This window comes from Talpa europaea (assembly GCF_964194135.1).
Source record: "Talpa europaea genome assembly, chromosome: X".
Taxonomy (NCBI): domain Eukaryota; kingdom Metazoa; phylum Chordata; class Mammalia; order Eulipotyphla; family Talpidae; genus Talpa; species Talpa europaea.
Window position 1 is genome coordinate 2,345,536 of NC_140081.1, and position 26,575 is coordinate 2,372,110.

Genomic DNA, 26,575 nt, shown 5'->3' on the forward strand with positions numbered 1-26,575 from the left:
TGTGATCAGTCAACAGAGGCTGGTGCTGCCGTGTCCTTGGGAAAGTTACAAATTGGCAGGAAGAGTATTGCTTTGATATTTCTTCTGAGCCCCCCCTGAGGAAATGGGCGCCCCAAGTCGGGGGACCATCCGCTGGGGATGTCTCTTTGCTAACGGCTGACGCCCCGCACCTGCAACTCTAGGCCGCGGGGGGAATCTACCGCGAGAGCCCAGGATCCGGTGGCGGGACCGAGGTGGACACCGCCCTGGGAGTCTGGACGCGGCGCTTTTGCCGTGGCTCGGAGGGTTCCCAGCACCCGGGCACGGAGCTCATCGCTACGAGGAGTTTCCGACTGAGATCGCAAGACAGCTCTTAAAATAGAGCCCGTGACCTCAGCGATGTCCACAAAGAGGTCTTGTCCGGGAAAGACGTGCCTCGCAGCGGCCGGCCGGCCGGCGGGCACCGTCAGGAGGAGCTGTGTGCGGAGGGCGTGTGCCACGGGCAGTGTGAAAAGCAACGTCTACACGCGCCTAACAGGCACACGCGCGCCCTCGCTGAGTCCCACAGTCCCCTCCGACCTTCCTGACCCTAAGCTCGGGTGCTGTCAGATGTCCACTCAGGACAGAGTGTGGCTCTGAAGGCACCCAAGGGTCCTGAGCTACTGGCACCACGCTGGGTAATGGCGCGCGCTTCTGGGGATGAGACGCCCTGGCTGGCTCCCGAGGGCTGGCGGCACCGCCTTTCCCGAGGACCAAGGGGGAGGCTGGAGCTGGACTGCGGTGGACGCCCCCGCGGGTGGCCCGGCAGCCCCAGCAGCCACCAGCTGTGTCCCCGAGAGCCAGCGCCGGCCGATCAATCTCCTTAACAACCATCTTCAAAGAAGTGCAACAAAATTCCCTGTTAAAAGACCATTTCTTTGAAAACCCGCAGAGTCTGAGCCCCCAGGGAACGGACCAAGGACATGGTCTCAGCAGACGGAGCCACAGCCCCCGGGGAGAGGATGCTGTGATTTCTCACGCTCGCCTGTGTTTTCCTGACTTCCCGTCTTACTTCTAACGCGTCTGCGTTTCACACGGAGACTCGGGGTTCGCAGGAACCAGGGCCTGCCTCCCGGAGCAGAAGCCCTTCGTCACGCGCGGTCTGGGAGTCCAGCTACTCCAGACCAGGCATTATTGCTGCAAATTCACAGTTCGGGTGTTTTCAAAGTGACACACACTGCAAGTGAACTGCCTCCCCAGCCCTCGTGCTGCTGGGTTACTGCTGGGGGGTGTGGGTGCGGCTGGGGGGGGATCAACATCTCATCAGGTCGCGTTTTGCTTTGATTCCTGGGGTGACAGAGCTTCCCCTCTCAGCTGTTTCTGCGCGATAAGCTGCCACTATCCCTTGTTGCAAAGGTCTGAGAATAAAAGTTGGAAGTGTCAGAATTTTCCCTAACAAGGAAGCCAAAATGGTATCAAATAGCTATTTAATGGGCTTTCGGAGCCAGGTTGGACGTGGCCCATGGCACAGATATTGGGATCGAGTGTGCCAAAAAAATAAATAAAAGTCTTGTCACCCTTTCTGAAGCCTTTTTAGACACTTCTCTGGAATGCAGCTTCATCAGCGAGGGGGAAGGTGTTTATTTGTATAACACAGGTCGGGGAATGTCTCCTGCAGAACGTGGCGTCGCTCTTCGGTGCACCCAACATTTACACGAGCAGAATGTGCTTTATCACACACGCCACGTTGCAGGACACTCCCTTGGTATCTGCAGAGGAAACTATTCCAAGCTCTCTAAATCCACGAGAAACATCTACCCCCCGCCCGCCTTCCCTGAGCTGCTTGCTCTTCCACGGACTACGCCGCAGGTGGGACGGGCTTGCGGCAGCTCAGTGACGGCTCTTGAATTGAAAGGGTCTCTACAAGAACTCGCTGGAAGGAACCTGCGTGGAGGGACACTGGGGGTCTTTCTCTGGCCACCCACTTCCTTTGCTGTCTGGCGTCGGGCTCGCGTTGGGACGCTCGGCAGCTGGGGGCTAACGCTGACTGCCTCGGGGACTGTGGGCACAGCTGCCGTGCGTGGGCGTCCTGGCTCCCGGGCGGGGAGGCCCCTCCGAGTCCCCACAGCCTCCGGGGCACTCACCCCATCCACGGTCTTCCTGCGTTTCTTCTTGGTTGGGACCAGGGACTTGCCGCTGACCTCCCAGTTCCAGAACACCTTGTAGTGGTGCACAGGCACGTCCGGCTCCTCCGGCGGGTCCCACGCCACCGTCACGGTCACCGTCCCGTCCTCGTTGGCGCTGGAGTTGGCCAGGCGGAGGTTGGTGGGGGCCGGGGAGGAGGAGGGATCTGGAGTTGCGGGAAATAAGCACAGAGTGAGGTCCCCCCGGAGGTCGCCCACTCAAACACAGGCTACACCGAGAGAAGAGAGGCGTGTCCGGGCCCCTGTCGTGTCCAGGACCCACGCTGGCGCTGCAGCCCAGCCAACTGGCCACGAGGAGCTGACACCCCGTAACTCGGAGGGGAAGGCAATGTAAGGGGGCTGACATGACACAGGTCAACAAGGGCTGCCCCGAGCACTCTGGGGAGATCGAAATCCCCCTCACACCGGGCTTGTCCGCCTCTCACCGGCCCCGTGGCTTGGCCCCTGGCACCAGCGGAGAGCCGCAGCGAGGCCGCCCCGCCCTGGGTCCACACGCCCAGTGAGATGATTCACACGCGCACCGTGTCTCAATTTCACCGTCTCTGCCCTGGCACCGGACCCAACGCCGCCCAGGCCGTCAGGACAGATCGGGTTCTGAAATTACTAGTCTGCAACCTCGGTCTAAGGCACGTACACGGGTGACGAAGCACAGGCGGAGCTCGAGGGCCTTCCTCAGCCCCGCCACCACCTCGGCAGGCAGAGAGGCGGCTCAGCCACACACACGGGCCACGAGGGTCTGAAGACGCCTTCCCGGGAGGCGGCGCCGCCACGTGACGTACGGTGCCACCTGCGCGAGGGCGGGACGGGCACAGCCAGGCCGACAGCCAGGCCGAGACTGGGCGCGGAGTCCACGTTTTACACTCGGGATTGGCTGAGGGTCGGAATGACGGAGACGAGCTGCATTTAACAAGGTCCTCTCCAAGGACGTGCGGCCGGGGGAGCGTCGGCGGTGAGTTTTGAGCGTGAGAGCAGCTCTTCGTTGCTTCTTTAGCCCAGAGGCTGGGCACAGGCCATCGGCCCTGCTGTCGATCGAGCCGTTCGCAGGCGACCCACATGGGAGCAAGGCCCGCGCGCGCCCCGCAGCCTGTTGACTGGAGACCGTCGTGCAGAACGCACGGGCGCTGCGGGCAGGAGCCGCGGGGAAGCCGGCTCAGCGCCCGTTCCGCACCCGCTGCGTCCCCGAGGCGGGGAGGGTGGCCAGGGAGCAGCCGCTTTCCGCTTCCACTTTCTGCGTCAAGGCCACAAAAGAGCAAGTGGCGGCTGCGATGAGGCCATGAAGCTGTTTGTCATTTTAATTTGTAACATGCAGCCAATTTCCCTTCTCAAATATTCAGGAGAGCGTACAGAAGTTAAATCAGAAATGACCCCAGTCGCCTCTATTTTGGTCTTTCCGATGCCATCAGAAATGAGTGATTTGAGGTCTTGGCTAAGCTAGCCATGCACTTTGCACTCAGGGGTGTGTGTGTGCAAGAAAAACACGCCCGAACTGTCTTCCCTGGGAAGAGGAAAAGCATGAAACGAAGCTACCGACTCCTCTAAGAACAACTCAGGATTTTCTGCTAAAAAAAAATAGGTGTTCTAAGGGGACGGGATTCTATGAGGAAATAAATGAGCTAAAAGGAAATGGCCTTTGTGGTTAATCTGCTCTGGCAAAGCGCAGGCCGGTGCTGTGGAAAGCATCACCCGGAACGAGGGACTGACGAGGGTGTTAGCTTTTCCGTGAAGATGAAGGCCACGGGCCGCGAGGACCAGGCGCTGGGCTGAAACTGAAGGACACCCATTTCTCGCCCCCGGGAATTTTACTTTTCTTTGGAGTGGGGTTCACGGTCAAGCCTCCCCTCACCCGGCCTCTGCCGGCGAGACCGCGAGCTGCTCCATTCGGACACGCGGGAGAACGCGTCCTCCCTGCACACGGTTCCCTTGGGAGCCAGGCGTCTTCCTTGAGGCATCCTTAGGCCCCTGGAGCCCTTGAAACTGGAACAGTGTCAGCCCTGGAGCTCACCAGGAATAAACGGGCTTTTATTAAATGAAAACACACCCTGTGGGGGCACATCATGGTCACCGTGAAGCTGCGGCTCTGTTCCTGCCTGTCCCCATACGTCTGGCAGGGGACGTTGCGAATCTTCGGTTCTTGCACTTTTGCAAAGAAAAATCCCCACGCGGCATTCGCGGTCGGTGCTAGCGTGGTCCAGGGAAGATGCATCACAGAATGATCAGAGCATGAGAGACCTACTAAGCGCCGGAAGACACTTCCTCCGGGGTGTGGGGAAGGATGCAAGGCCATTTCCAAGATGGCGCCACACTCTACCTGACCCCATCTCACCCAATGCAGAACAGGGCCTTCCGGGGAGAAAATGTGTAAATAATCCCTCCAAAAGACAATTGAGACGCCAGAGCGTTTGGATTTCACGGCAAGCGCACCCAGACTGGGTATCGGTGCTCACTGAGAACCCGGCCGCCCTCCCGTCTGAGCGCGGGCCCGTCGGCTCACAAGAGGCTGCCTCTCTTCCCGCGAGAATGGCCACTTATTCCCTCATCTTTGTCGAAGCGGGGACCAGAACCACCTTTCATTGGCGCCTGCCATGCTTCAAAAAAATAAACAAACAAAACGGTGCATTTTCATTGCACAGAAGCCCTTTCCAGTTTGAGGGTGGGTTTCATCTCCAGAGGCGGAAGGGGCTGAGACAGAAGGTGGGGCAGCGGCCCTGCTGGCTCCCCAGAAAGGATGCATCCTCTTAGGACTCGGCAGCCACCATGGGGAGCTGTCGCCGCCCCACGGGTCTCGACCCTGCCGCTGGCCCTCAGCTCCACACCCGCTGAGGACCATTCATCTCGCTGCGTCTCAGCCAGCAGGGCCGCTGGAGACACGGTCCGCGGGCGAGGCTGGGCGCCTGCATTTGTGGTTTCAGCACAAGGCTCGCTGGTGCGTTCGCCGCCACGGGGGTGGCGGCAGGGAGAGGCGCCTGTCTTCTCCTGAAACGGGTTTTTACAGGGAACAGTGACAAATTCATGACACACGTGGCATGGAATCCACACACGCAATGGTTCTGCTCGCAAGTTTTGCACTCGAGCCCCGTGATGACGCAGAGGACGCCGTGGCCATGCCGGGCAGCGGGCAGCGGGTCTAGAGCTGAAACACAGACGTTCGCCTCGTGGGACAGAAAGCTCATCTTACAGCAGGTCGAACGAACCTTCCCGTCACGAGAGAGGTCGGGTCGACTCGCTCAGTCTTCACTAGCATCACGATGCACGTTGTTGAAAGAGGAAACTTGAATCCGCTTCCGTGGAAGAGGAGAATTCCTGACGAGTCAGTGAACTTCCCGACCCGCGTCTCTCTGCGGAGCCAGATCTTAACGCTTATCGAGCAGCCGCATCGTTCATCGGGGGCCCCAGCCCCCCAAGCACCCCGAGCGGCCCACACGGAGGGGCTGACGTGTGATGCCTACTCAATGCCTCCGGCCTCCCCAGACGGACCCGGCACCCTCGCCGCGGACTCTGCCCACGCTTTAAAACGGCCGAGAACTGGCCGCAGACAACATCCCAGCCTCAGTGCAATGACTCGGGAGGGATTTACCTCCTGGAAGTCGTGAGGCAGAGAGGTGAACGGCCACCCCGTCAGCCGCTTCAAGGAAACCTGAAGAACCCAAAGTGGCTGCAACTAAACCTGTGTCCAGACACCACTGGCTGGTCCTGAGGCCACTATCTCGGGACAAAGCCGCAGGAGAGGCTGACGGCGAGGTGGGGATGTCCGGACAGTGAGTGCCAGGGGTGTCCTGCACCGCGGCCCGGCACCCCCATCCCATCGGCCCATCCCTAAGACCCCCGTTGGCCAGACGCAAGCGGGAACGTCCCCCAGCCCCGCCCCCATGGGAGCAGCAGGGCAGGAAGGGCACTGACCTTTGGAGGAGCAGAAGTGCTTGCTGGGCGCGGTGAAGCCCCGGGTCCCGTGGACATTGACGGCGGCCACGCGGAACTGGTACCACCTGCTGGGCCGCAGGTCAGTCAGCTGAACACGCTCGTCTGTGGTCTGAGGAGAGACGGTGCAGGGCACAGACAACGCCCTCGTTGGGACACTGCAGTGGGTCTGTGTCAGCAGACGCTAGCTCAGCCCTGGGCCTCGCCCCACCCTTCTGGACATGTGTCCTTCAGCAGGTGCAGCCCCAGGGGTGCCGCCCCCGCCAAGGGACCTCTAGGAAAGCTCTGATGGCTTAATCCAATCCTAGACGGTTCGCTGCAAAGAGTTAAAGAGCCGTGAAGTCAAAAGCTGATGACAGATGCTTGGGGTGGTTTTCAACCTGGAGGACTCACAGCAGAGGGACTTAACCAATTACACGTCTGAGCACAAACACACGTGGCGCATCAGCACAGCGCAGACAAGAGAATGAAGTGTCTGCAGGTCGCGGAAAGTAAGTGTCAAAGATGATTGTGGAAGCAGGTAGGAGAACCAACACTCTTAAAGGGAAGAATATTACAAACCAAGACTCTGGGGGATTTGGGGTGTTTTTAGTAAATCATGGAACACCTGCAAGGCTGGGTCCCGTCCCTGAAGGGGGAGGCGTGTTGATAAACCTTTGTCCACGAACTGTCCGAGGAAAGATCTGGATGCTGGGGGGGACCCACAGACTTTGGTCCCATTTCCTTCCACAGCTCCGGGACATCAAACAACATCAGCGGCGTCCAATGTCTTCTTCATGGAGCCAGGGGTGCTCTCCACAGTGCTGTGGCAGACACCCCAACTTTGTCTTGAGTTTCTGCGACTGAACACGGTGCCCCATACCCTGTCTGCTGACTGCCCAGCTCAGCCTGGCACTCGTGAGCAGAAAGGAGGGTGTGGAATTCGGCACCCCCACCCTGCAAGGGCTGCTGAAGAGGACTGTAAGGTCACGGGACTCTGCAAAGGAGCTACGTCATCCCAGAGCCAAAGGAAGACAGGACGCCCCCCAAGGCGTCTACCGGCTACCTGGCTGGCAGGGCTGGGACCAGCGCTGGGGATTTAGCTGTGAACATTGGCGCCGGCTCACAGAAAGCAGTGCACGCACACAAGGGCAGACTCCCACGCGGTCGTAATTAGCCAAAGTCGTGACAGGCAGGATACAAGAGCTTTCCTCTCTCGGAGAGAAGGGATAAAAGATACGCTCTGATAAGCCGTTGTTTCCATAAATAATTTGGAAAATTGGGCCTCCCCTGGTGGCGCAGCGGTTGAGCGCTGGGCTGGGAAGCTGCCCACAGCCTCTGCAGCGCTGGTTCGATCCCCGGCCGCTGGCGAGGGTCCCACATGGCGCAGCAGACCTCTCCTGCTGCGCCCGCTGCTCCCCTCAGCAGTGTGTTTCGTCAGTCTGCCTGCTCTGCTCCCTGCTCTGGCTCTGGTGAATCCTCTCACCCTCCCGCGCTTCTGACTGTACCCAGTGCTTGTATAAATAAATAAATAAATCTTTAAAAAAAATAATAATTTGGAAAATTCCCACCGTTCAGGGAGGACCCCAAGAGAATCCAACAGAACTTAATGCTGGACTCTGAACAACTTAGAATTTATTGAAGAAATTTCCTTCCTTCTGCTCCCTCCCCCAATTTTTTTTTTTTTTACAAGATACAGAAATTTGTTCGACCAGCCTTAATTTTTCTAGTGTAAGATGTGTCTTTCCATCAAACTTCTCCTTCACTTGGGGGGCATGTCAATGAGTTGAATGTTGCTCGACTTTGAGATCCTACGAGTGAGCACAACAAAGAACCGAATTGCTCTTCCAAACACCCCAACACTGAAACTCATTCTAAATAAATGTGGGACTCCTACCCTCGCAGCCAAGTGATCTGAGCAACTTGAGGTGAGATCTTTTCCCTCTGGACACACATGTGCGGAAGGCATTTTGATTCTGGAAGCGCATGAGGCAACTTCACGTGGAGAATTTATTTTTCCTAAGCCCGTGTCTTTTCTCACAGCTGGTAGTGCATTTAGCAGCTCTTAAAAAGAAAGAAAATAGTTTGCTTTTCTCATCAACAGGACAGAAGAGGAAGCCCCTCTGCAAGATAAACTCCGGAGCCCCCGCCAGGCAGCTGGCGGGTCAGTCCTGAAGCCGGCAAATCTTGGCCGAGATTTACGAGCTGGTGGCGACTTCCCACTCGGGAGCTTTGAGGTTCGAGTCTGCGTCCAGCGCCGAAGGCCCTGGTGTGGAGCGGGGGTGTCCACACAGGAGAAAGAGAGAGGCTCGGTGTGCGGTGACCGGACTCTCCAGCGGAGGGGCTGCGTCTGGTCTGCCTCGCTGGCCTTGCTGTAGAATTTTCCTCTAACTCTTGGAGGAAGACACTGGAACCCTCAGGTTAGAAAATGATCTTCCGTGCACATGTGCTCTCAGCAGGGTCAGCCAAGGGCAGCCCCAGGCCCCGCAGACACACTTTATTCTCATGGCTTTCACAACCCTTGGCACAAGTGGGCACGTGACACGTCTTCTGTAAAAGTTTCCTTCTTCAGCCGGCAGCGCCCCCACTGTGTGCATCGCCATTCTTGCATTTTCATTTGTTTAGCAAATGCAGGGAACCCCTGGCACTGGAACTCTCATAGCTTTGAACCCAAATAGAGGTATAAAATGTTAAACGGGGCCTCCCCGGTGGCGCAGCGGTTGAGCGCTGGGTTGCGAAGCTGCCCGCGGCCTCTGCGGCGCCGGTTCGATCCCCGGCTGCTCCCCGGCCACCGGAGGAGGGTCCCACATGGCGCGCAGACCTCTCCTGCCGCCCGCTGCTCCCCTCAGCAGTGTCCTTCGGTCCTTCTGCCTGCTCTGTTCCCTGCTCTGGCTCTGGTGGATTCTCTCACCCTCCCGCACTTCTGACTGTACCCAGTACATGTTCAAATAAATAAATAAATAAAAATACAAAAATAAATAAATAAATAAAATGTTAAACGCAAGCTGATTATAAAAATGGTAGGAGAGAGATGCTTCCCACAACTGTCATCTGACGGCTCACAAGCATCATTCACTCAGAGTCCACGGCCACACGCTCGCTCACGGGATACTGGTAATTGCGTGCATTCGTTCAATAAACCAGGTGAATGAGGTTTATCTTTTTTTTGTCCCGGGGGAAACTGAGGTTCAGAAATATTATGTAAATTGTCTGCGGTCAGGCAGATGATGGGAGGCAGGACAAACGCGATGCCCCGAGATGTCCCATCACAGAGCTGCGGACCTGTCGCCGCCATGTCTGTCGCCTGTCTGATGCCCTGTCCATGTGCAACACGCAGAGCACACACTAGGTGAGCAGGAGTCCTGGGGCTATAGTAGAGCAAAGTATTTCCTACCAGGTTTCGATGCACAATACAAATACTTTCCACTCATGTTTATGTTCCTCAGGACCTCTGGCTGAGCTCTCAATGTGGACCTCCTTTGCTTTTTGGTAAAATGTGGATAATTATTTCCTTCTTGACCCATTGTTGTGAAAACAAAAAACAAATGGATGCAAAGGAAAAATATAATAAGGGTTTTCTTAAATATTTGTGCCAATATGTGTATTATTTGTCCTCCTCACAGCAGCTTACAAGGAAACCTTTATTGTTTTGACTATTCCCCTTTGCACGGGGACGCGACCGCAGCCGAGGACGCCTACCTACCTGCACAGCCGGTCCCCGCAGCGCCCAAGGACTCACCTGGGCCACCGTCTGCCAGGGCGTGGCGTCGTCTTCGCTGGGGTGGATGCCGTAGTTCCACCGTCTCTGCACCACGTAGATCACCGGCTCGATGGAAATATTGAATTTCGAGGACCACCTGATCTCCAGCTGTCCGGGCTGCAGTTCTGTAAAGCGAAGGTCTTTCCTGGGCTTGAGGGGGACACCTGCCGGACAAACGCGTCGATTAGAACCTGGCGCGGGGGCTGGAAAGGAGCAGAAGCGGGAGGAAGGCTCCAGAAGACGTCCTCTGGGCTCAGGGACTCTCTCTCTGGAGGGAAACATCATAAAGCGGAGTCTCCCGTCCGGTGGAGGGCCACAAGGCTGATTTCCAAAGCCTGAGTCTTAGGGAGGCCCCCGCTGATTGCCGGGGCCCCTCCCGCGTAGACTTAGGTTTGAAATCGGAAAAGGATGAGTTTATAACGCTCGGGTCTGGCCTGAGCGAGTGCCTGGCGCCCAGAGCCCCTCCCAGGTGCGCATCCTCAAGTGGCTCATCACTCCGGTTTGGCTCCCCCGGCAGCTCCGCGTGGCTGCCGAGCGAGATTTAGGAACCGCAGTTCAGGCTCTCAGCCGTCACGGAAAGGGAATCTTCAAACAAATCTGTAAGAGTGACCGGAGACGGGAAAGTAAGTGAACCCGCTGGTGGCTGAGAACGGAACGCGGCGTTCAGCGCCTCAAAGCCACGAGCCTCGTTCTGTGCCGAGAACGCGCTTTGGCCTAAAGCTTTGACAGTTTGTTCCCAAACCTTAGCTCGGAGCCTTCCGCTTCTCTGTCCTCTCCTTGGGCTGACGCAGCGGATCCTGGAAAACGTGTGGACGCAAAGGAAGAGCCGGCAGGCGACGGGGCAGGGTTTCAACTCATTCATGCTGACCCCAACTCACGCCAAGTCTTGCTTCGGAGCCGGCCGGCCGGGGCTCATTTAGAAGCCGCCTGGGTGGATGTGGTGCGGATGGGGGAGACCTGGTTCTGGGGCCCTGGACCACGCAGCTGTGTCACCTACCCCCCCTCCTGTGACTTCACGACGCAGGTGGACGTAACCACGGGCACCTGGAGCACCGGGGAGTCGGAGGGAGATGAAGCCGTTTGCTCTGGAGCTGGGACGCGAGCTCAGGACGAGCTTCTCCAGATCAAATGCGTCTCCCCCGACAACCTGACAACCCCGTTGGCAGAGCTGAGGGGTCTTGGGATCTTTCTGACGTGCTCCCGGACCTCCTGAGATTGTGTTCCGCCACGCGGGGCGATTCCGGCAGGTCCTGCATCCCCGTCTCTATGGTGACCGTGTCCGGGCACCGTCGGGACCGGCACACTCAGGTCTCAAACATGCTCCCGACGGATGGAGCAGGTGCCTCTGATGGAGCAGGTGTCGCTGCAGCGGCTACCTGTGTCCCTTCTCCAGTGCCCGCCGAACGCTCAATGAATGGTTCCCGCAGGAAGGGCCTACTCCAGTCTTGTTCCCTCAAGACAGCCTCTGAGCAGACGGGGGCTCCCGGGGCATTCTGCCCACCGCCGTGACCATGGCAACCCCCTCCGCTTGAACCCCGTAGGGGAGAGAGGAGGCCGAGCGCAGGTATCTCCACCACATGCGCCTCCAAGGGCACACGCGTGTTCCTCCCCATCAACGCTAGTCGAACATTTACTCTCACTCTCTCTTTTTTTTTAATTTTTTTTGGTGTGTAGAAGAGCTGGGGTGCAGGCCAGAGGTGTGTGTGTGGGGTGAGGATTCCCCAGAGGCAGAGCGGGGAGCACAACAGGTGGAGCCACTGAAATCCACTGCTGGGGGGAGCAGCCGGGAGCCAGGAGAGGTCTGCTGCGCCCCGTGGGTTTCTTCCTGGCCGGCCGGGGATCGAACTCAGGCCGCTGTGGCGACAAAGCTGAGACTCAACCCCAAGGCCACCAGGGAGGCCCTACCCTCACTTTCTAAAAAGAAAAATAATATTTTAAAAATGTTAAGAAAAATAGTATTAAAAAAAAATGTGAGGAGCTGAAATCTTTTACGGCATGGAGAACGGACACTTCTGCCCATTCCTCAGCTGGCGGAAGCTGCAGAGTTCCTCAGGGATCAGCTTTAATCCATAAGCAGCTCTTTCTTCACTTCAGGTGAATCCAAGAAGGCACCAAATTCGCTGAGAGTGCTGATACCCGAGCAGGACAAAGGGAGCATTTCCTGTCCCTCTAGATTCAAGATGGGCGGGCAGCGGTGGACAAATACTTCTGCCGATTGGGGAAGAGAGGGGAGCCTTTGATCCATCAAGAGAGCAAATCGCCCGCTTGCTTTGTGCGCGCAGGAGGGGAGATGACAGTCGGTTCTTTCTACTCACGAGGCTCATTCTCGGAGCCCCCCAGCCCACCTTCCCCTCCGCTCCCCCAGGTATAATCCCCACATCAATCTCCAGCTGCTGAAGTAACCTGAGCTGCTCAGAAGGCAACCCCGGCCCCCAGCCCCCACCCTAGGAGGTATTTTTAATCTCCAACGTCATTCAACTACTCAAAGTTTTAATCCGACAGGAGGAGTACCAGGGCGATGTCAGTTCAAATTTCTCCCTTTAGAAATCTCTGGCATTTGATGCACGATCTTCTTCTGATTTGCATGCGGGGAAACGCGGCATCTGCTGTACATCAGGCCCTGCCGGCGCCCTTGATTGGAAGGAACTCGGCACTCGCAGTAATTGTGTGCAGGTGGGCTGAGCACCCCACCCCTGACCTGCACCCCCTCCCGGCCGAGTCTGCTCCGCTTGACCCGCACATCCCACTCACACAGCCAGATGTGCTCGCAGCGCTGCCGCAGACAGCTCTGTGATGCCGATGGTGCCCGTTCCCTTCTAATTGTCTTGAGCAAATGAGTCATGTGAAATCGAAACTTCTTTTATGCAGAAATCCAAAAGACGCCTTGCCGTGACATCTCCCGGCACGTGACAACGTCGGTGCCTCTCTCTTTAAAATGCAATGGGTGTTTTGGCAAAACCAAAGGAACAGAAACCTGGGCTTTAAGAAACATGGAAAATACACTCTGCGTGTTCAGGGCTGGCTGCCGGGGTCAGAGTCAGTTTGGGTCATTCGTGTGACAATAGCTACAAGCCCAAACGTCGTGACAACTTGAAGACGGGGTCTCCGAGAGCTCAACAACCAGCCAGGGCTCCCCAAAGCTCATGGGCAGGAAGGAATTTGCTTACATCACAGCAGGTGCTGGCCCTGCGCTGGAAATGCTAAGAACTGATTGTGGAAGGCGTCCTGAGTCCACCTTTACAGTCCTGAAATTTAATATTTCAGATGTTAAGATATTCATGGAGGCAGTGAATTGTGTCAGATCTTTTGTGTTTCTACATGTACAGCTTTTACTTTAATGACCCCAATAAGCAACACAAAGAAAGATAGGACAGGGGATGGGACATGCAATTTAAATGCAAACGTCAAGAAAGCCAGCTGCCCCTTCATCTGGGAGTGTGTTTGATGCCCAGATAGATCAGCGTCATACTTACTCGAAGCCTGTGCCCAGGATGGACCATAACTGACGCCAGGCTCTCAATACCCCTCTGAAACGTTCCTTAAATGCCAGTTGAACAGAAATGTACTGGGACTTGTAGGGTGAGGTAAAAGGTATCAGGCTTTTCTGCCCTCCCGCCATCAGGAGAGATGACGGAACCCTGCGGTCCTGAGTGCATGCCTGATGGCGGCACTTGGAGTAGGGTGTGGGCCTAGGTAGATGGGATTCACCTGGGCTGAGGTTGGGCTTTTAAGAGGGCATCATGGGGACGCCAGCAGAAGCCAAGAGAGAGAGAAAGAAGGCCGGAGAGCCCAGATAGAGTGAAGAACTGCTGGGGGCTGGGGAGGCCTGCCAGCCTCCCGGCCCCCCAGCTCCCCTGCCTGCTATATGCCTGGTGAACCCCAATAAAAGACCTGCAAAAAACCACTGAGGACTCTGACTCCTCCTTTACCTGGTCTGCTGGATCTTAGAAAACCTGCACTGTGGCCAGTCCTGACCCTACAAATGTCTTTTACATTAAAATAGGAGGAAAACTGAGAAAGTGCTTGCCAGCATTTCTCTAGAGTGACTACCTGGGAGATAATCAATGAGTGAGGGCCAGAGGAGGAATTTAGGGTGTCCGTCCTGGTGCCATAGAATGGGGCTCTTCCTAATATCCTTTCTACATCTAATTCAAACACGTCAACTTTATACACGAGCTGGCCATTAAGTTCAATGGGAAAAATTGCATGTTGTTCCATAAGGCCAAGCAATTGAGAAGTCAGTGATCTCGGTAAGCCAGAAATACATGATTTAATTGATCTACAATAGAAACAATCGCTAAGTCAGCAGTAGCAGATTAAAAACATTAGCAAAGACCCGAGAGGTAGAGAGGGCAGCAATTATTTCACATCATTTGTCTGGGGCCTTGATCCGGAGATTTGATGTTGAGAAGGAAACCTGGTAGCACAAAGATGAGCCACGGCCGCATCCAGAGACTCGACAGGTCCAAAACTAGCCCCTCCTGGTTCCACACGCTACCTTATTTGCCAAACCAGGACAGGGAAGCCAGCCTTCCTTGAGGGGCTTGAAGAAAGCAAGCGGAATGTCTTTCCATTTCTTTGTGTCTTCTTCTATTTCTTTTAACAGAGTCTTATAGTTTTCTTTGTATAGGTCCTTTACCTCTTTTGTTAGATTTATTCCCAAATATTTGATTTTTTTTGTTGCAATAACAAAAGGGATGGTTTTTTTGATTTCTTCTTCTTCAGATTTATTGTTTGTGTATAGGAAGGCTACTGACTTCTGCGTGTTGATTTTGTATCCTGCCACTTTACTGAACTGATTGATGAGTTGAATTAGCTTTTCTGTGGAGTTTTTGGGGTTCTCTATGTATAATATCATATCGTCTGCAAATAGTGGTAGTTTGACTTCTTCTTTTCCTATTTGGATTCCTTGGATGTCTTTCTCTTGTCTTATTGCTCTGGCTAGGACTTCCAGTATTATATTGAAAAGCAGTGGTGAGAGTGGACATCCTTGTCTTGTTCCAGATCTTAATGGAATTGCTTTCAGCTTTTCACCATTGAGAATGATACTGGCTGTTGGCTTGTCATAGATGGGAATGGCACATATTAAAAAAACTAGCAACAACAAATGTTGGCGAGGTTGTGGAGAAAAAGGAACTCTCCTGCACTGCTGGTGGGAGTGCAAACTGGTCCAACCACTATGGAGAGCTGTGTGGAGATTTCTGGACCTACTAAACATAGAGCTTCCACAGGATCCAGCAATCCCACTCCTAGGTATTTACCCAAAGGACACAGAAACATCCATTCCAAAGAACACCTGCACCCCTATGTTTATAGCAGCACTGTTTACAATAGCTAAGCTTTGGAAACAGCCCAAATGCCCAAAAACAGATGAGTGGATCAAGAAGATGTGGTCCATATACACCATGGAATATTACTCAGCATTCAAAAAAGATAAACACATGCAATTTGCAGCAACATGGATGGCGCTGGAAGGGATCATGCTCAGCGAAATAAGCCAAAAAGAAAAAGAAAAATACCGATGGTCTCACTCATAGCAGGAATCTAGAAAACTTAAATAAGGGACCAGGAAAATGAATAACTATAAGAAAGTGAAAATCAAAATCAACAAAAAACTATGAACCAGAGACACTTTTAGGGGGGCGGGGGCAGGAGGGGAGGGATTGGGGTCAGAATGGGGGGGGCTGCAATTGTATGGGGAATATAAAAATAAAATTTATTATTTAAAAAAAAAAAGAAAGAAAGCAAGCGGACGATGACACACACACACCGTGTAGTATTTATACACATACATGTGGACGCAGAGACGTGTGTATGCTTCTGTCAAAACAACGACATGCAGACGTCATGTTCCGTGTGGGGTTTGCTTTCTCTGAACCGCTCTCCCGGCCCCAAATCGAAGCAAACAGCTACTTGAGGAAAAGAGAGAGTCCGACACTTCCCAAGGAGATCCGTCCGCACAGCAGTCCAGCAAGGATTTCCACTGCAGGAGTCATTTGGTTAGTGCTCCCCGACACCGGCCTTCCGACCCCACGCCCGGCATTCCCGGTCCAGCAGGCACACCTGAAACTCAGATTCTTCACTGCTTTTCTATACAAATAATATTTTCATTTATAGTCCCTGTTTACATGTCCAGCTTTTCCCACACTGAAGGTTTTGCAAGTGGCTTTCCAGGCATGATGGTGAAAGCACCCTCTTTTTGGTGGGTCGATGCTGTTGACCTCCACAGCAAACGATCCACCATCTCAGAAAAAGTTTCCTACTAATCGGCTTTTAAAAATTCAGCAGTTTCAGGATTTTACGAGTGGCTTTATGTAGTTGATACCAAAGCGAATGAGAACAATGAAACCTTTGATCCATTTAGAGAACAAAAGTCACTTGGTAGGAAGAGGCAAACAGCAGTTATTTCAATAGTAATATTTATGCCAGTTTTCCAAGGATTCTAGGCAAAAAAGGTAAACTGAGGAGAATAATCCCCAGGGATGATGAACTGCCAGGAGACGGGACATGCAGGAGGGTGAGAACGCAGTGATGGAGATCAGAGAATTCAAAATCAGCATTGCTGGTGATTATTATTTCAGGCAGAGTTTTTAAAAACGACTATTTAGGAATAACATCTATTTGACGTGTGCAAGAAGGAGAGAGAGGGAGTCAGAGAGAGAGAACACAGCTGGGCTCCACCTCCGGAGGTCCACACACAACAGCTTGGCATCAAGAAGCTCCGTCTCATTTACAGGACACACGTGGATGCGGAGACCGGTCAGTGCCCCGCTGGGTAAACTGAGGCCCGTCTGCTGGGAGAGGCACAGCCTCTATCTAGGTCTCATGATGGTCATCAAAATATCTCAAGGCCACCAGGGCCCTAACAGGGCTTCCCTGTCCTGGTTTGGCAAATAAGTTAGCGCTCCCCGAGGCCACAGAAACCCCCGTGATTTCAAGTGTCCCCGCCCCCAGCCTACTTTTCAAGGACGTAAATCTCCCTGGCATCTCACTGAGCCTCCCTGGAGAAAAACCATCCAACCCGCTAAGGGTAAAACAATGGACCTGATGGTCTCCTGGGGCTGCTTTCCATGCAGACGCCCAGTCCAGGTGCTGGCCGAGGCGGCCCCTGTGCTGGCCCGCGGGGAGGCCCTGGCCCGGGGCGCCTTACCTTTGTACAGCGTCTTGGGCAGCTGGCAGGTGTGGCCGCAGCCGTTGGAGCAGCACTTCTTCACGCCCGCGCACTCGCTGTCCACCTCGCAGCTCTCCACGCAGGCGGCCGCGAAGCCGCTGGCCTTCTCGGGGCCCGGGCACTCGCCCTGCTTCACCGACAGGATGTACTTGAGGAACTCGCAGCTGGTCACGCACTCGTAGTTCTTCTTGGGGAACAGAGGCTGGGGGAGAGCGGGCATGAGCTGTGTGAGCGTCCTGGCCTGCTGCCCGGGCTGGGGCGCAGGTCACAACAGCCCCGCAGGTCCCCCACCCCGGCGGATACAAATAAACAGACTTGCTGTTGTTCCCCCAAAGAGGGGCGGTTTGTGCCCAGTCCCTACCGGAGCAGAACCCACGAGTTCTGACTCTGCGTGGCCTGCAAGGCAGGTGGACAGTCACGCCCTGCAGAGGCTGCCACCCCCGTGCAGGGTGCCGCCAGGTAATTGGTAACCTCCATCTGGGGCCTCAGGGTGCTCCTCGCAGAGGCCTGGAGATGGCGCTCCACACCTGGTGGCACCTGGTGACACCTGCACTACCTGCAACACCTGGACCACACCTGGGAGACCTGCCCATGTGCTGCCTGTTGTGCTCAGTCAGATGGTGCTCTCTGGTGACACCGACGGCTACCTGTAACACCTAGCAACACCTGGTCACACCTGGACAAGCGCAGGTAAGGCCTGCCCCCGTGGCTGCTCAGTCAGGACCGTGGCCTCTAGCAGCTGGTGACACCTGCCAGCCACATCTCTCTGCTGCTCACTGTCGACGGGGTCTGACCCCGCACGCAGGCAGGAGACACCAGGGAGCCTGGCCAGGGCAGGGTTACTGGAGGTCGAGGCTGCTCACCTGAGCGTATTTAAACAAGGGTCAAGGTGTGCTAAGGACAGGGAGAGAGGGGGGAGCAGAGAGGAAGCACCAATATCTGTGCCAGTTCCCCAGAGTCTCAGGTCCCTCCCCCGCAGAAACTGCTCTCTCAAGGAGGAATGTGGAGGAACCAAATACAGGATCGGGGGGAAAAAAGTAATTATAATAAATTAAAAATCAAAATCAACAGGCAACTATACATCAGAGGCATTCTGCCCGGGACGGGGAGGGTCAAAACAGGGGCGGGGCGAGCCCAGGGGACAGCGGTGGTCGTCACGGGGGACTTGGCGGGGAATTTCGCGGGGACGGCACCTGCGAGGAGCAAGCAGACTCTGCAAAAAGGAAGAAGGATGTAAAATATACGTACAAGAAGAGAAAGAAACAGCTCTCTTGAGCTCCTCCTGGTCTTTCCCCCAACACTGTTGAATTAAAAACCCACGTGAGCGAAGAAGGCAAATACTAAGTGTATTTTTACCACAATTTTTAAAATGTCCCTGCGAGAACTAGAAATTGTTCCTATCCCGTGTGGATTCACGCGACCTCAGTGAAGGTTGTTCTCCAGCAGACCAGGCTGCGTCGCCAGCTTATTGATTTGCTGCCCAGCCGGCCCCGATCCCCTTGACAGTGAAATCGAAGGAAGGGTCTCCCCCTCTGAGACGAATCGAGAAAAGGGGAAAGCTGGGAAACACGACTGGAAAAGGCAGTTTCCAGGTTCGGATTAGAATTGTGGATGCCAGACAAAGATGACTTAATTAGACATAAAATTTGGAAGTCCTACGAATTGGCTCCATGACAAGCGTCTCCATTTAAGAACTTTGCAGGTGAAGTTTAGAGAAAGGACCTCATTTCAGTGTAGAATTACCACACACTTGCTGCTTGTTCATCTAAAAAACAAGCACCTTTCTAAACATTTGAAGCATCATCAACTCTCAAGCCCTTCTCTTGGATTCAATTTCACAGCTCATTTTACGTGAGAGGTGTTTCCCTCGGTTGGCTTTTGAAGTTGCAAACTTAGGCCCAGACCTAAGTCAGTCATCAAAGAGGGATGGTGGCGATGTGTAACGAGGAAATGTGTGCGTTCTGTGAGTTGAAAGAAAATATTCATGACTGAAATCATGAGCCCTGCCCAGGTAGGAGTCACTGCATGGAGTCTGGCTAGTGTTGTCTGCTGCTTGGGAATCCGTGGCTTCACCTGCACCAGGTATCTGAGCTAAGACTCCTTCCCGTAGGAGAACAAGGTATAATAGGAGAAACGGGAGAAAGTGGAGCCTTTTTCCTTCCCCTACCTCTTCCAGCTTAAGCCTCACCACTTCAAAATCCTTCTGCTATTGTGACAAAATTCTCGAAGACTCAAGGAATGAAATCTGGCTCTGCTGGGTTATACCAAACCCATGCTTTTCTAAGAGGCTCTTCACAGCAGTTCAAAAACTTAGACGGAGGAAAAATGTGGATTTGGTCCAACAATATTCCGGGAGTTGTGTTTCCCAGTTCTATGGTTTCTATGCAATGAAGGCAAATCTCAATGCTGTCCCTCATTTCTCTAGGACAATTATTCTGGTTTGGGTTGAAAAGTAATACTGGTCTGACTCTTCACCGAAGGGTTTATGGTATTTGTGCTCAAGGTCCTTCTCCATGTTCAGCATCGCAGCTTCATCATAATTTACCAGGTGAGTGGAATGAGGACAACAATGTGTACAGGTCAGGGAAAATAATGTGGGGATGGCGGTAACCATCTTGAGAAAATGTGTGAGCTCTTCCTGCTCCTGGCAATAGAGAGAAATGTGACTTTGAATACAGAATCATCTGAAGCGTGTTCTTCCTCAGCACCATTACCAGCACCACCATCATTACTATCACCACCATCATAACCACCACAACCTTCATCAACAAGGCCACTCCCATCACCATCATCACCACGAACACCACCACCACCATCATCGTCGTCATCACCATCATCACCATCAATGCCGTCATCACAATCATCATCATCACCATCATCAACAACCACCACCATCATCAACACCACCACTACCATCATGGTTATCACCATCAACACCAGCATCATCACCATTATCACCACCATGACCAGCATCATCACCATTATCACCACCATGACCATCATCACCACCAACACCATTATCATCACCATCATCATAATCATCACCACCATCACCATCATCATCGTCATCACCATCATCACCATCAATACCGTCATCACAATCATCATCATCACCATCATCAACAACCACCACCATCATCAACACCACCACTACCATCATGATTATCACCATCAACACCAGTATCATCACCATTATCACCACCATGACCAGCATCATCACCATTATCACCACCATGACCATCATCACCACCAACACCATTATCATCACCATCATCATAATCATCACCACCATCACCATCATCATCGTCATCGTCATCACCATCATCACCATCAATACCGTCATCACAATCATCATCACCATCATGAACAACCACCACCATCATTAACACCACCACTACCATCATGATTATCACCATCAACACCAGCATCATCACCATTATCACCACCATGACCAGCATCATCACCATTATCACCACCATGACCATCATCACCACCAACACCATTATCATCACCATCGTCATAATCATCACCACCATCACCACCAAAACACCAGCATCATCAACACCACTACCATCATCACCACCATCATCACCAGCATCATCACCGTTATCACCACCATGACCATCATCACCACCAACACCACTATCATCACCATCATCCTCACAATCACCATCACCACCATCACTACTGTCCCCACTATTGCCATGATCACCACCACCACCATTACAATTTAAAAAATGATGATGTTTACTGATGTGGGTCCATAACTCTGTAGACTAAATGTCTCATTAGGAATTCCTAAGCAGCTGTAGGTTAGCTATGTTAACTCTCCCCTGCAGAGAACTGTGGATATGTGGATCGTAGGACCTGTCATCACAATTTGATTTTACTCACCTATGTAGTTTGTTACATTCATCTTTAAAGGTACAGTTTTTATAAAAAAAAAAATAAAGACGCCATTGAAAATAAATGGTCAGTTTCATCTCTCAAAGAAGGCCCCTAAATGGATGAAATAGAAAAGAATGCATTCTCGGTTGACATGTTTCTAATTTATGCCTGGAAATGCAATTATCATCTGTTTGGAAATGCCATTATACCTACGAATTAATTAGATGTGATTGCAATTAATTTGGTTCCCAGGCAAATGCTGACCTTCATCATGAATAATAAAGAATTAGGAGAAAACCGGAAACATGAGGAGTAGGAAGGTGGTTTTCCTACGATTCCATGCCCCGTTTATTCAATTACGGTCATCTTGTATCCTCTTGACTTCCTTTTCTTTGTCCTGTTTTTCTGCTCATTTTGAGTATATGATTAATCCTCGGGTGTGTAACTAATTCCAGAATCTAAAAACTGCTGAAGAGTCAGGGTTTTCATTGGTTTAACCACCTATTCAGTTCTTGCCCTGGGCTCCATGGGGCCCCGGACATGCCTAGCATGTCACCATCTTAAAGGCAGGCGCAGGAAGACATGGATGTCCCATCCGGTAAAAAAAAAAAAAAGTCATATAAGGAGAAAGAAGACTTTGAAGACAAGCCATCAACACTGAGGATGAGTTCAGTGGTTAAGGACAGAGGAATATTCTAGAAAGGACTGCAAGCAGCCGGGAAGCTCATTCAGCAGCTGTATGATTTCAGGACAACGTGAATTGCGCAAGTCTGTTTCTTCAGCTCTATCAAGAGGCTTAGTAATTGTGACCGTTGTATAATATTACCCTAAGCATGAAATCAAATCAAGTACATAAAACGTTTAGCACAGATCCTGGCTTACAGCAAAGCTGAAGTTGATGCTGGCCAATAATATCAGTATCAAAACTTTTAAACATAGTTCTAGAAATCCTAAAAAAAAAAAAAAAAAGTGAAACAAAATCCAATTATCGACGGTCTAACATCATCTATTTTAAAAACGAACACATTCTGAACTTGTCAAATGTGGTTATCTACGCTTTGACTTCTAAGTTGACGTTTCCAATAGGTTTGCAGCTTGGAGGATTTGCAAACACGGCCCAGCCCTGCAAAATCATCATGCCCATCCCAGTGATGAGCATCGCAGTCTAGAAAACACAGAGCCTTTCAGCTTCACAGATATTATGTGTCTGCACCCGATTCCCACTGGGCTCTCCACCCAGTCGTCTGACACCAGCTGGACGCCCTGGAACTCTACACAGTGCTGACGCTCTTGGACCCAGTTCTGGCTCCGAGCTCCTGCAGAGATCAGGCCCCGCCGTCCTCGGGCTTAGCCTCCTAAGACTGCTCCTCCCACCTCAGAGGCCAGTCCAGGGCAGCCCATGGAACTCAAGCTTCCCTGCCCTCTCCAGACATAGTCCCCCCAAGCCCCACTTGCTCCCCACTGTGGGTTTTAAGGAGGCTCCCTTCCCATAGGAGGGTGAACCCACTGGCCATGTGAGATGGAAGTCACTGTCCACGCCTCTCCCCTGGGCAGAGGACAGGAGCGTGGGCTGGGGGAGGAATAAAAAGTCATCCCCTTTAATCTCAGGCTCCATGGACAGTCTCTGCAGTCACATGAAAAAAGACCCTTTCTCGGGCTCCTCACTTTAGAAATTGCAAGGCTTTAGGAGCCAGGAGCCAAGAGCAAATGTCTGCTTCGTACTATAAATACATCTCTCCACCCCGAAGTCTTCCGGCCCTTCTTTCTTTGCTGATGGACAACTTTGAGGCGATCACCCACTTTTAGACAAACTGGGGCATTGCAAAGTGAAAGAAAAATCTGTGTCAAGGGAATGTTATGTCCTGATCATGAGCGTGCAAGGGGAGTTACCAACACCCCAAGTCAGGAGAGAGGGTGGGTGTAGGGGAGCTTGTCTCCCAGGAAACACTGGGCAAAGTCTAGAGAGCTTTCAGTCCTGACGACTGGGACAAGAAGGTCACAGGCATCTGCCCCCCAAAAACCTATCCCGTGTTATTAACCAACGTTCCCTCAAATGAGAGAAAAAAAAGCCGAAGCAGGGATTAGTTATTTTGAGGGTCCAGTCTACTTCAACCCAATAGCAGACATTTATTGCAAAGGAAGACACCAGACCCCAAAAAATACACTTATCAGAACAATCAAAGCAGCTAAAATCAAACAGGGAGGCTTGGGGTGTTCGACCAGGGGCGAGGGCCCCCCACAAGGTCCATCCCATTGCCTGCATCTGCTCTTCCGCCGCTGAGGTTTCAATTAACCTTTCCTGCCCACGCTGCTCACAATCTATCCACACGAGTCCCACTTGGATAAACCCGATGTGGTCCAGCAGACCTGGGAGTTATTGCAGAGAGAGCGGCCGTGACAGAGGCGTCTGGCACGTTTGAACTTTCCGGGAGAAAGGTTTCCTGTCCAGGAGAAGGAAGATGTCCTCTGCCTTCTCGGGCATGAGGCGTGAGAGAGATGAGCCCGGAGTCACGGAGGGGGAGAGATGACGTGATTACAAGAGCAAGCGCCGAGCGGCCCGAGACTCCGAGGCAGCTGAGCCACAGGCCACACGGTCTGCTGTGCGTTTAGAACCGAATCCACGCGAAAAAGTGCCTCGAGTCGTCCGCTTGGCTGGCTGTTTCTGAGCCTCTGCTCTTTTCTACGTGTCAAAGGGCTGAGATCCCTTCTTTTAAAATTTTAACATTTCTATTAAATATTAACATTATTCTATATTCAGAGCGCATGGACATCAACATCAAGAATTTGTATGTTTCCATCTTGTGGCTGTTTCCGATGGACAAAGAGAGCAGAGGTGTCTCCTCAGCACTGCAGTCTAATAGTTTATACATCTATAGCCTTCCTCGCCATCATCCATTCACACGCTGTTGGTTTTACCTTATTTTTCTATTGCATTTGCACTGCATCACGATAGTGCCTGAGTTTCACCTGTGCATCCTGAAGCATAGACCTGTGTGTGGATGGCACAGACACCACTGCTCAAAGTCCAAGTTCTCTCCTGGTATCTGCTTTCCACATCAAACGCAGCCTAGGGCAGCCCTGTGGACTGAGGCCCTGGAGTAATCGCCTCCTCTTGTGTGTGCCTGGCCATGGGGTGGAGCACATGTGACTCCCTTCTCGCCAATAGAACAGGTGCAGGTGAGCAGATGCTGTTTTGTAGGACTGTCTGTGTGCACTAAAGGCCGGGCGTCTCCTATTGTCCTATGTGGGACCTCCCTGAGAAGGCCCAGAACTGGCCCAGGACTGCAAGCAACTCCTAGGGACCAAGAGTGGACTCCAGTTCATGGCCAGCAAGACAACCTGAGTCTAGCAACCACCGCCAGGAAGCAGAGTTTTTGAAATCGGCCTGAGCTCAGCAGCAGACTCTCCCCAGTCGGTCCCCCAGATGAGGACACAGCCCGGGTGACCTGCGACTTCAGCCTTGCGAGGCCTCGAGGCAGAGAAGGCACTTTGCCGAGGCCTGAGCCACTGTGAGCTCACTAAGGTGTGCTCCCTTGGCCATCCAGTGTGGGGTGACCGCCAGGCAGCCACAGGTCACCTTTACCTATGAGCTATGCAGGAGCTAATCAGGTGACTACTGGTCTGCAGCCACTGATGTGTAAAGGACATCAGGTTTAATACCACGGACGGTTGGGACTGGGTCCCCAAAGAAGACGAATATTTTGAAAAACCAGTGGATAACGTGCCAGCTCCCTTGGGTGAGGGCTGTGAAGGCCTGACTTATGGTGCCCTGTATCAGACATGGGGGAATGTTGGGGTGGCGACAGTAGGCCCCCTTCCCAGCACCTACTCTTCTAAGCGTAGGTGGTAACAGTTCATTCCCTTCTGTGTGATTAGCTAACAACGGAAGCGCTGGACGGCCGGGTTCAAGGACACACAGTTGCTTTTTTTAGGCAGAGAGTCTCTCTCTTTCCCGCTCTCACACACACACACAGAACGAGACCGAGCTCTCCATGCTGCACAGGAATACAGGTGCCTTTATGCAAGCCACCCCCCAGCACAGCGTCGAGCACACGTGGACTCACCTCGCAGAAGCTCTGACACTGTGGCTTCCGGAGGTCCCAGGATTCCTTGCACGGCTCCAGACACTGGGAGAAAGAAACATCAGAAATCATTAAACCTCAATCCACCCCACAGCTGTCCGGAAGGTGATAAGCACAATGGGAGAGGCTCGCCAGCATTCTCACAAGGGAGAGGCAGGTCAGAACCACAATGACTCTTCTGCTGTGCAGAAGCTTTTCAGTTTGATGCACTCCCAGATGTTTATCTTTTCCTTGGCTTTCTTGGCTTTGGGTGATGAGTCTTTAAAGGTGTTACTGAGAGGTATGTCTTTAGTCTTTGACCTGCATTTTGTTCTATATATTTTATGGTTTCAGGTCTTACGTCCAGGTCTTTTATCCATTTTGAGTTGATTTTTGTGCGTGGTGAGAGGTAGTGCTCGAGTTTCATTCTTTTGCATGTGGAGGTCCAGTTTTCCCAGCACCATTTATTGAACAAACTGTGCTTGTTTCATTACCCCTGTGTTTACTGCAGCACTATTTACAGTAAAATAGTTTCTAGGTAAAACCTGGAAATAATCCACATGCCCCAAAATAGAGGACTGGATCAAGCAGATGTGGTCTCTATACACAATGGAATACTACACAGCCATTAAAAAGATAAGCGCATGCCGTTCGCAGCAACGTGGATGGAGCTAGAAGGAATGATGCTCAGTGAAGTAAGCCAGAAGGAAAAAGAAAAATATCGGATGGTTTCACTTATAGCAAGAATATAGCGGAACCAAATAAGACTCGGGGGAAAAATAATCACAATACAAAACACAACAAAAACAAACAGACAATTATAAACCAGAGACATCCTGCAGGGGAGGAGGCGGGAGAGGGATCAGAGAGAGGGAGGGAGGAGCACCGGGGACTGAGGTGATGGTGCACGGGTGCATTGAGGAAGGAAATTCTCTGGGGACGACACCTGAGGGGGTGGGAGAAGCAAACATTGTTTAAAAATGAACAATAATGTAAAAAATATACAAAAAATAATAATAAAAATTAAAAAAAGAACCACGATGACATACCACCTCACGCCCATTTGCAAGGGCCCTATTAAAAAGACCCCCAAGCACAGGTGCTGGAGGGGAGCCCTGGGCACTGCTGGTGGGAACTGGCACAGCCAGCCTGGACAGCGGCCCGGGAATAATAAACTGAAATCGGAATTCCCCGCGACCCAGCAGCCCCACGCTTGGGCGTCCGGCCAGAGCACGAGCTGTCGACTCAGAAGTCTGTGTCACATGCTGACGGCAGCTCTGGCCCCGGCGGCAGGGACAGCACGAGCCCCCAGTATAAAGGCCTCAATCGAGACACGGCCGATCCCCAGTAGGGGACCCGCTCAGCCGTAGGGCCGGGCAGGATGCTGCCACTCAGAGCGAGATGGAAGGAGCTCGAGGGGGTCCGAGCAGAAAGCAAGTCAGGACGACAAGGATAAATAGCCAACGTCTATGTAGGGGAGGAGTCAACATGGCAGCTTCCTCCCGACGCTGCGGACGCTGGGGTCTCTGGGGTTACAGGGCGAGAGAGGCGAGCAGGGGCCAGAGGGGCACAGGGGCCGGGAGGCGAGGGGAGCGAGCACAACCAAAAGGTGTGGCAGCACCTGCTCCTCGGAGCTCGC

The 26,575-nt window shown here is 52.8% G+C and overlaps 1 protein-coding gene across 1 annotated transcript in view; it reads right to left on the minus strand.

Annotated features, from left to right (window-relative positions):
• ANOS1 (anosmin 1) overlaps positions 1-26,575 on the minus strand; it is a gene marked incomplete at both ends in the record, with an annotated part of 93,055 nt that overhangs the window by 12,420 nt on the left and 54,060 nt on the right. The window contains 5 exons of the mRNA XM_084258341.1: positions 2,103-2,308; positions 6,060-6,189; positions 9,796-9,980; positions 16,967-17,189; positions 24,940-25,002. Of these exons, the coding sequence (XP_084114467.1) occupies positions 2,103-2,308; positions 6,060-6,189; positions 9,796-9,980; positions 16,967-17,189; positions 24,940-25,002 (807 nt within the window). The remainder of the gene's footprint in view (positions 1-2,102; positions 2,309-6,059; positions 6,190-9,795; positions 9,981-16,966; positions 17,190-24,939; positions 25,003-26,575) is intronic.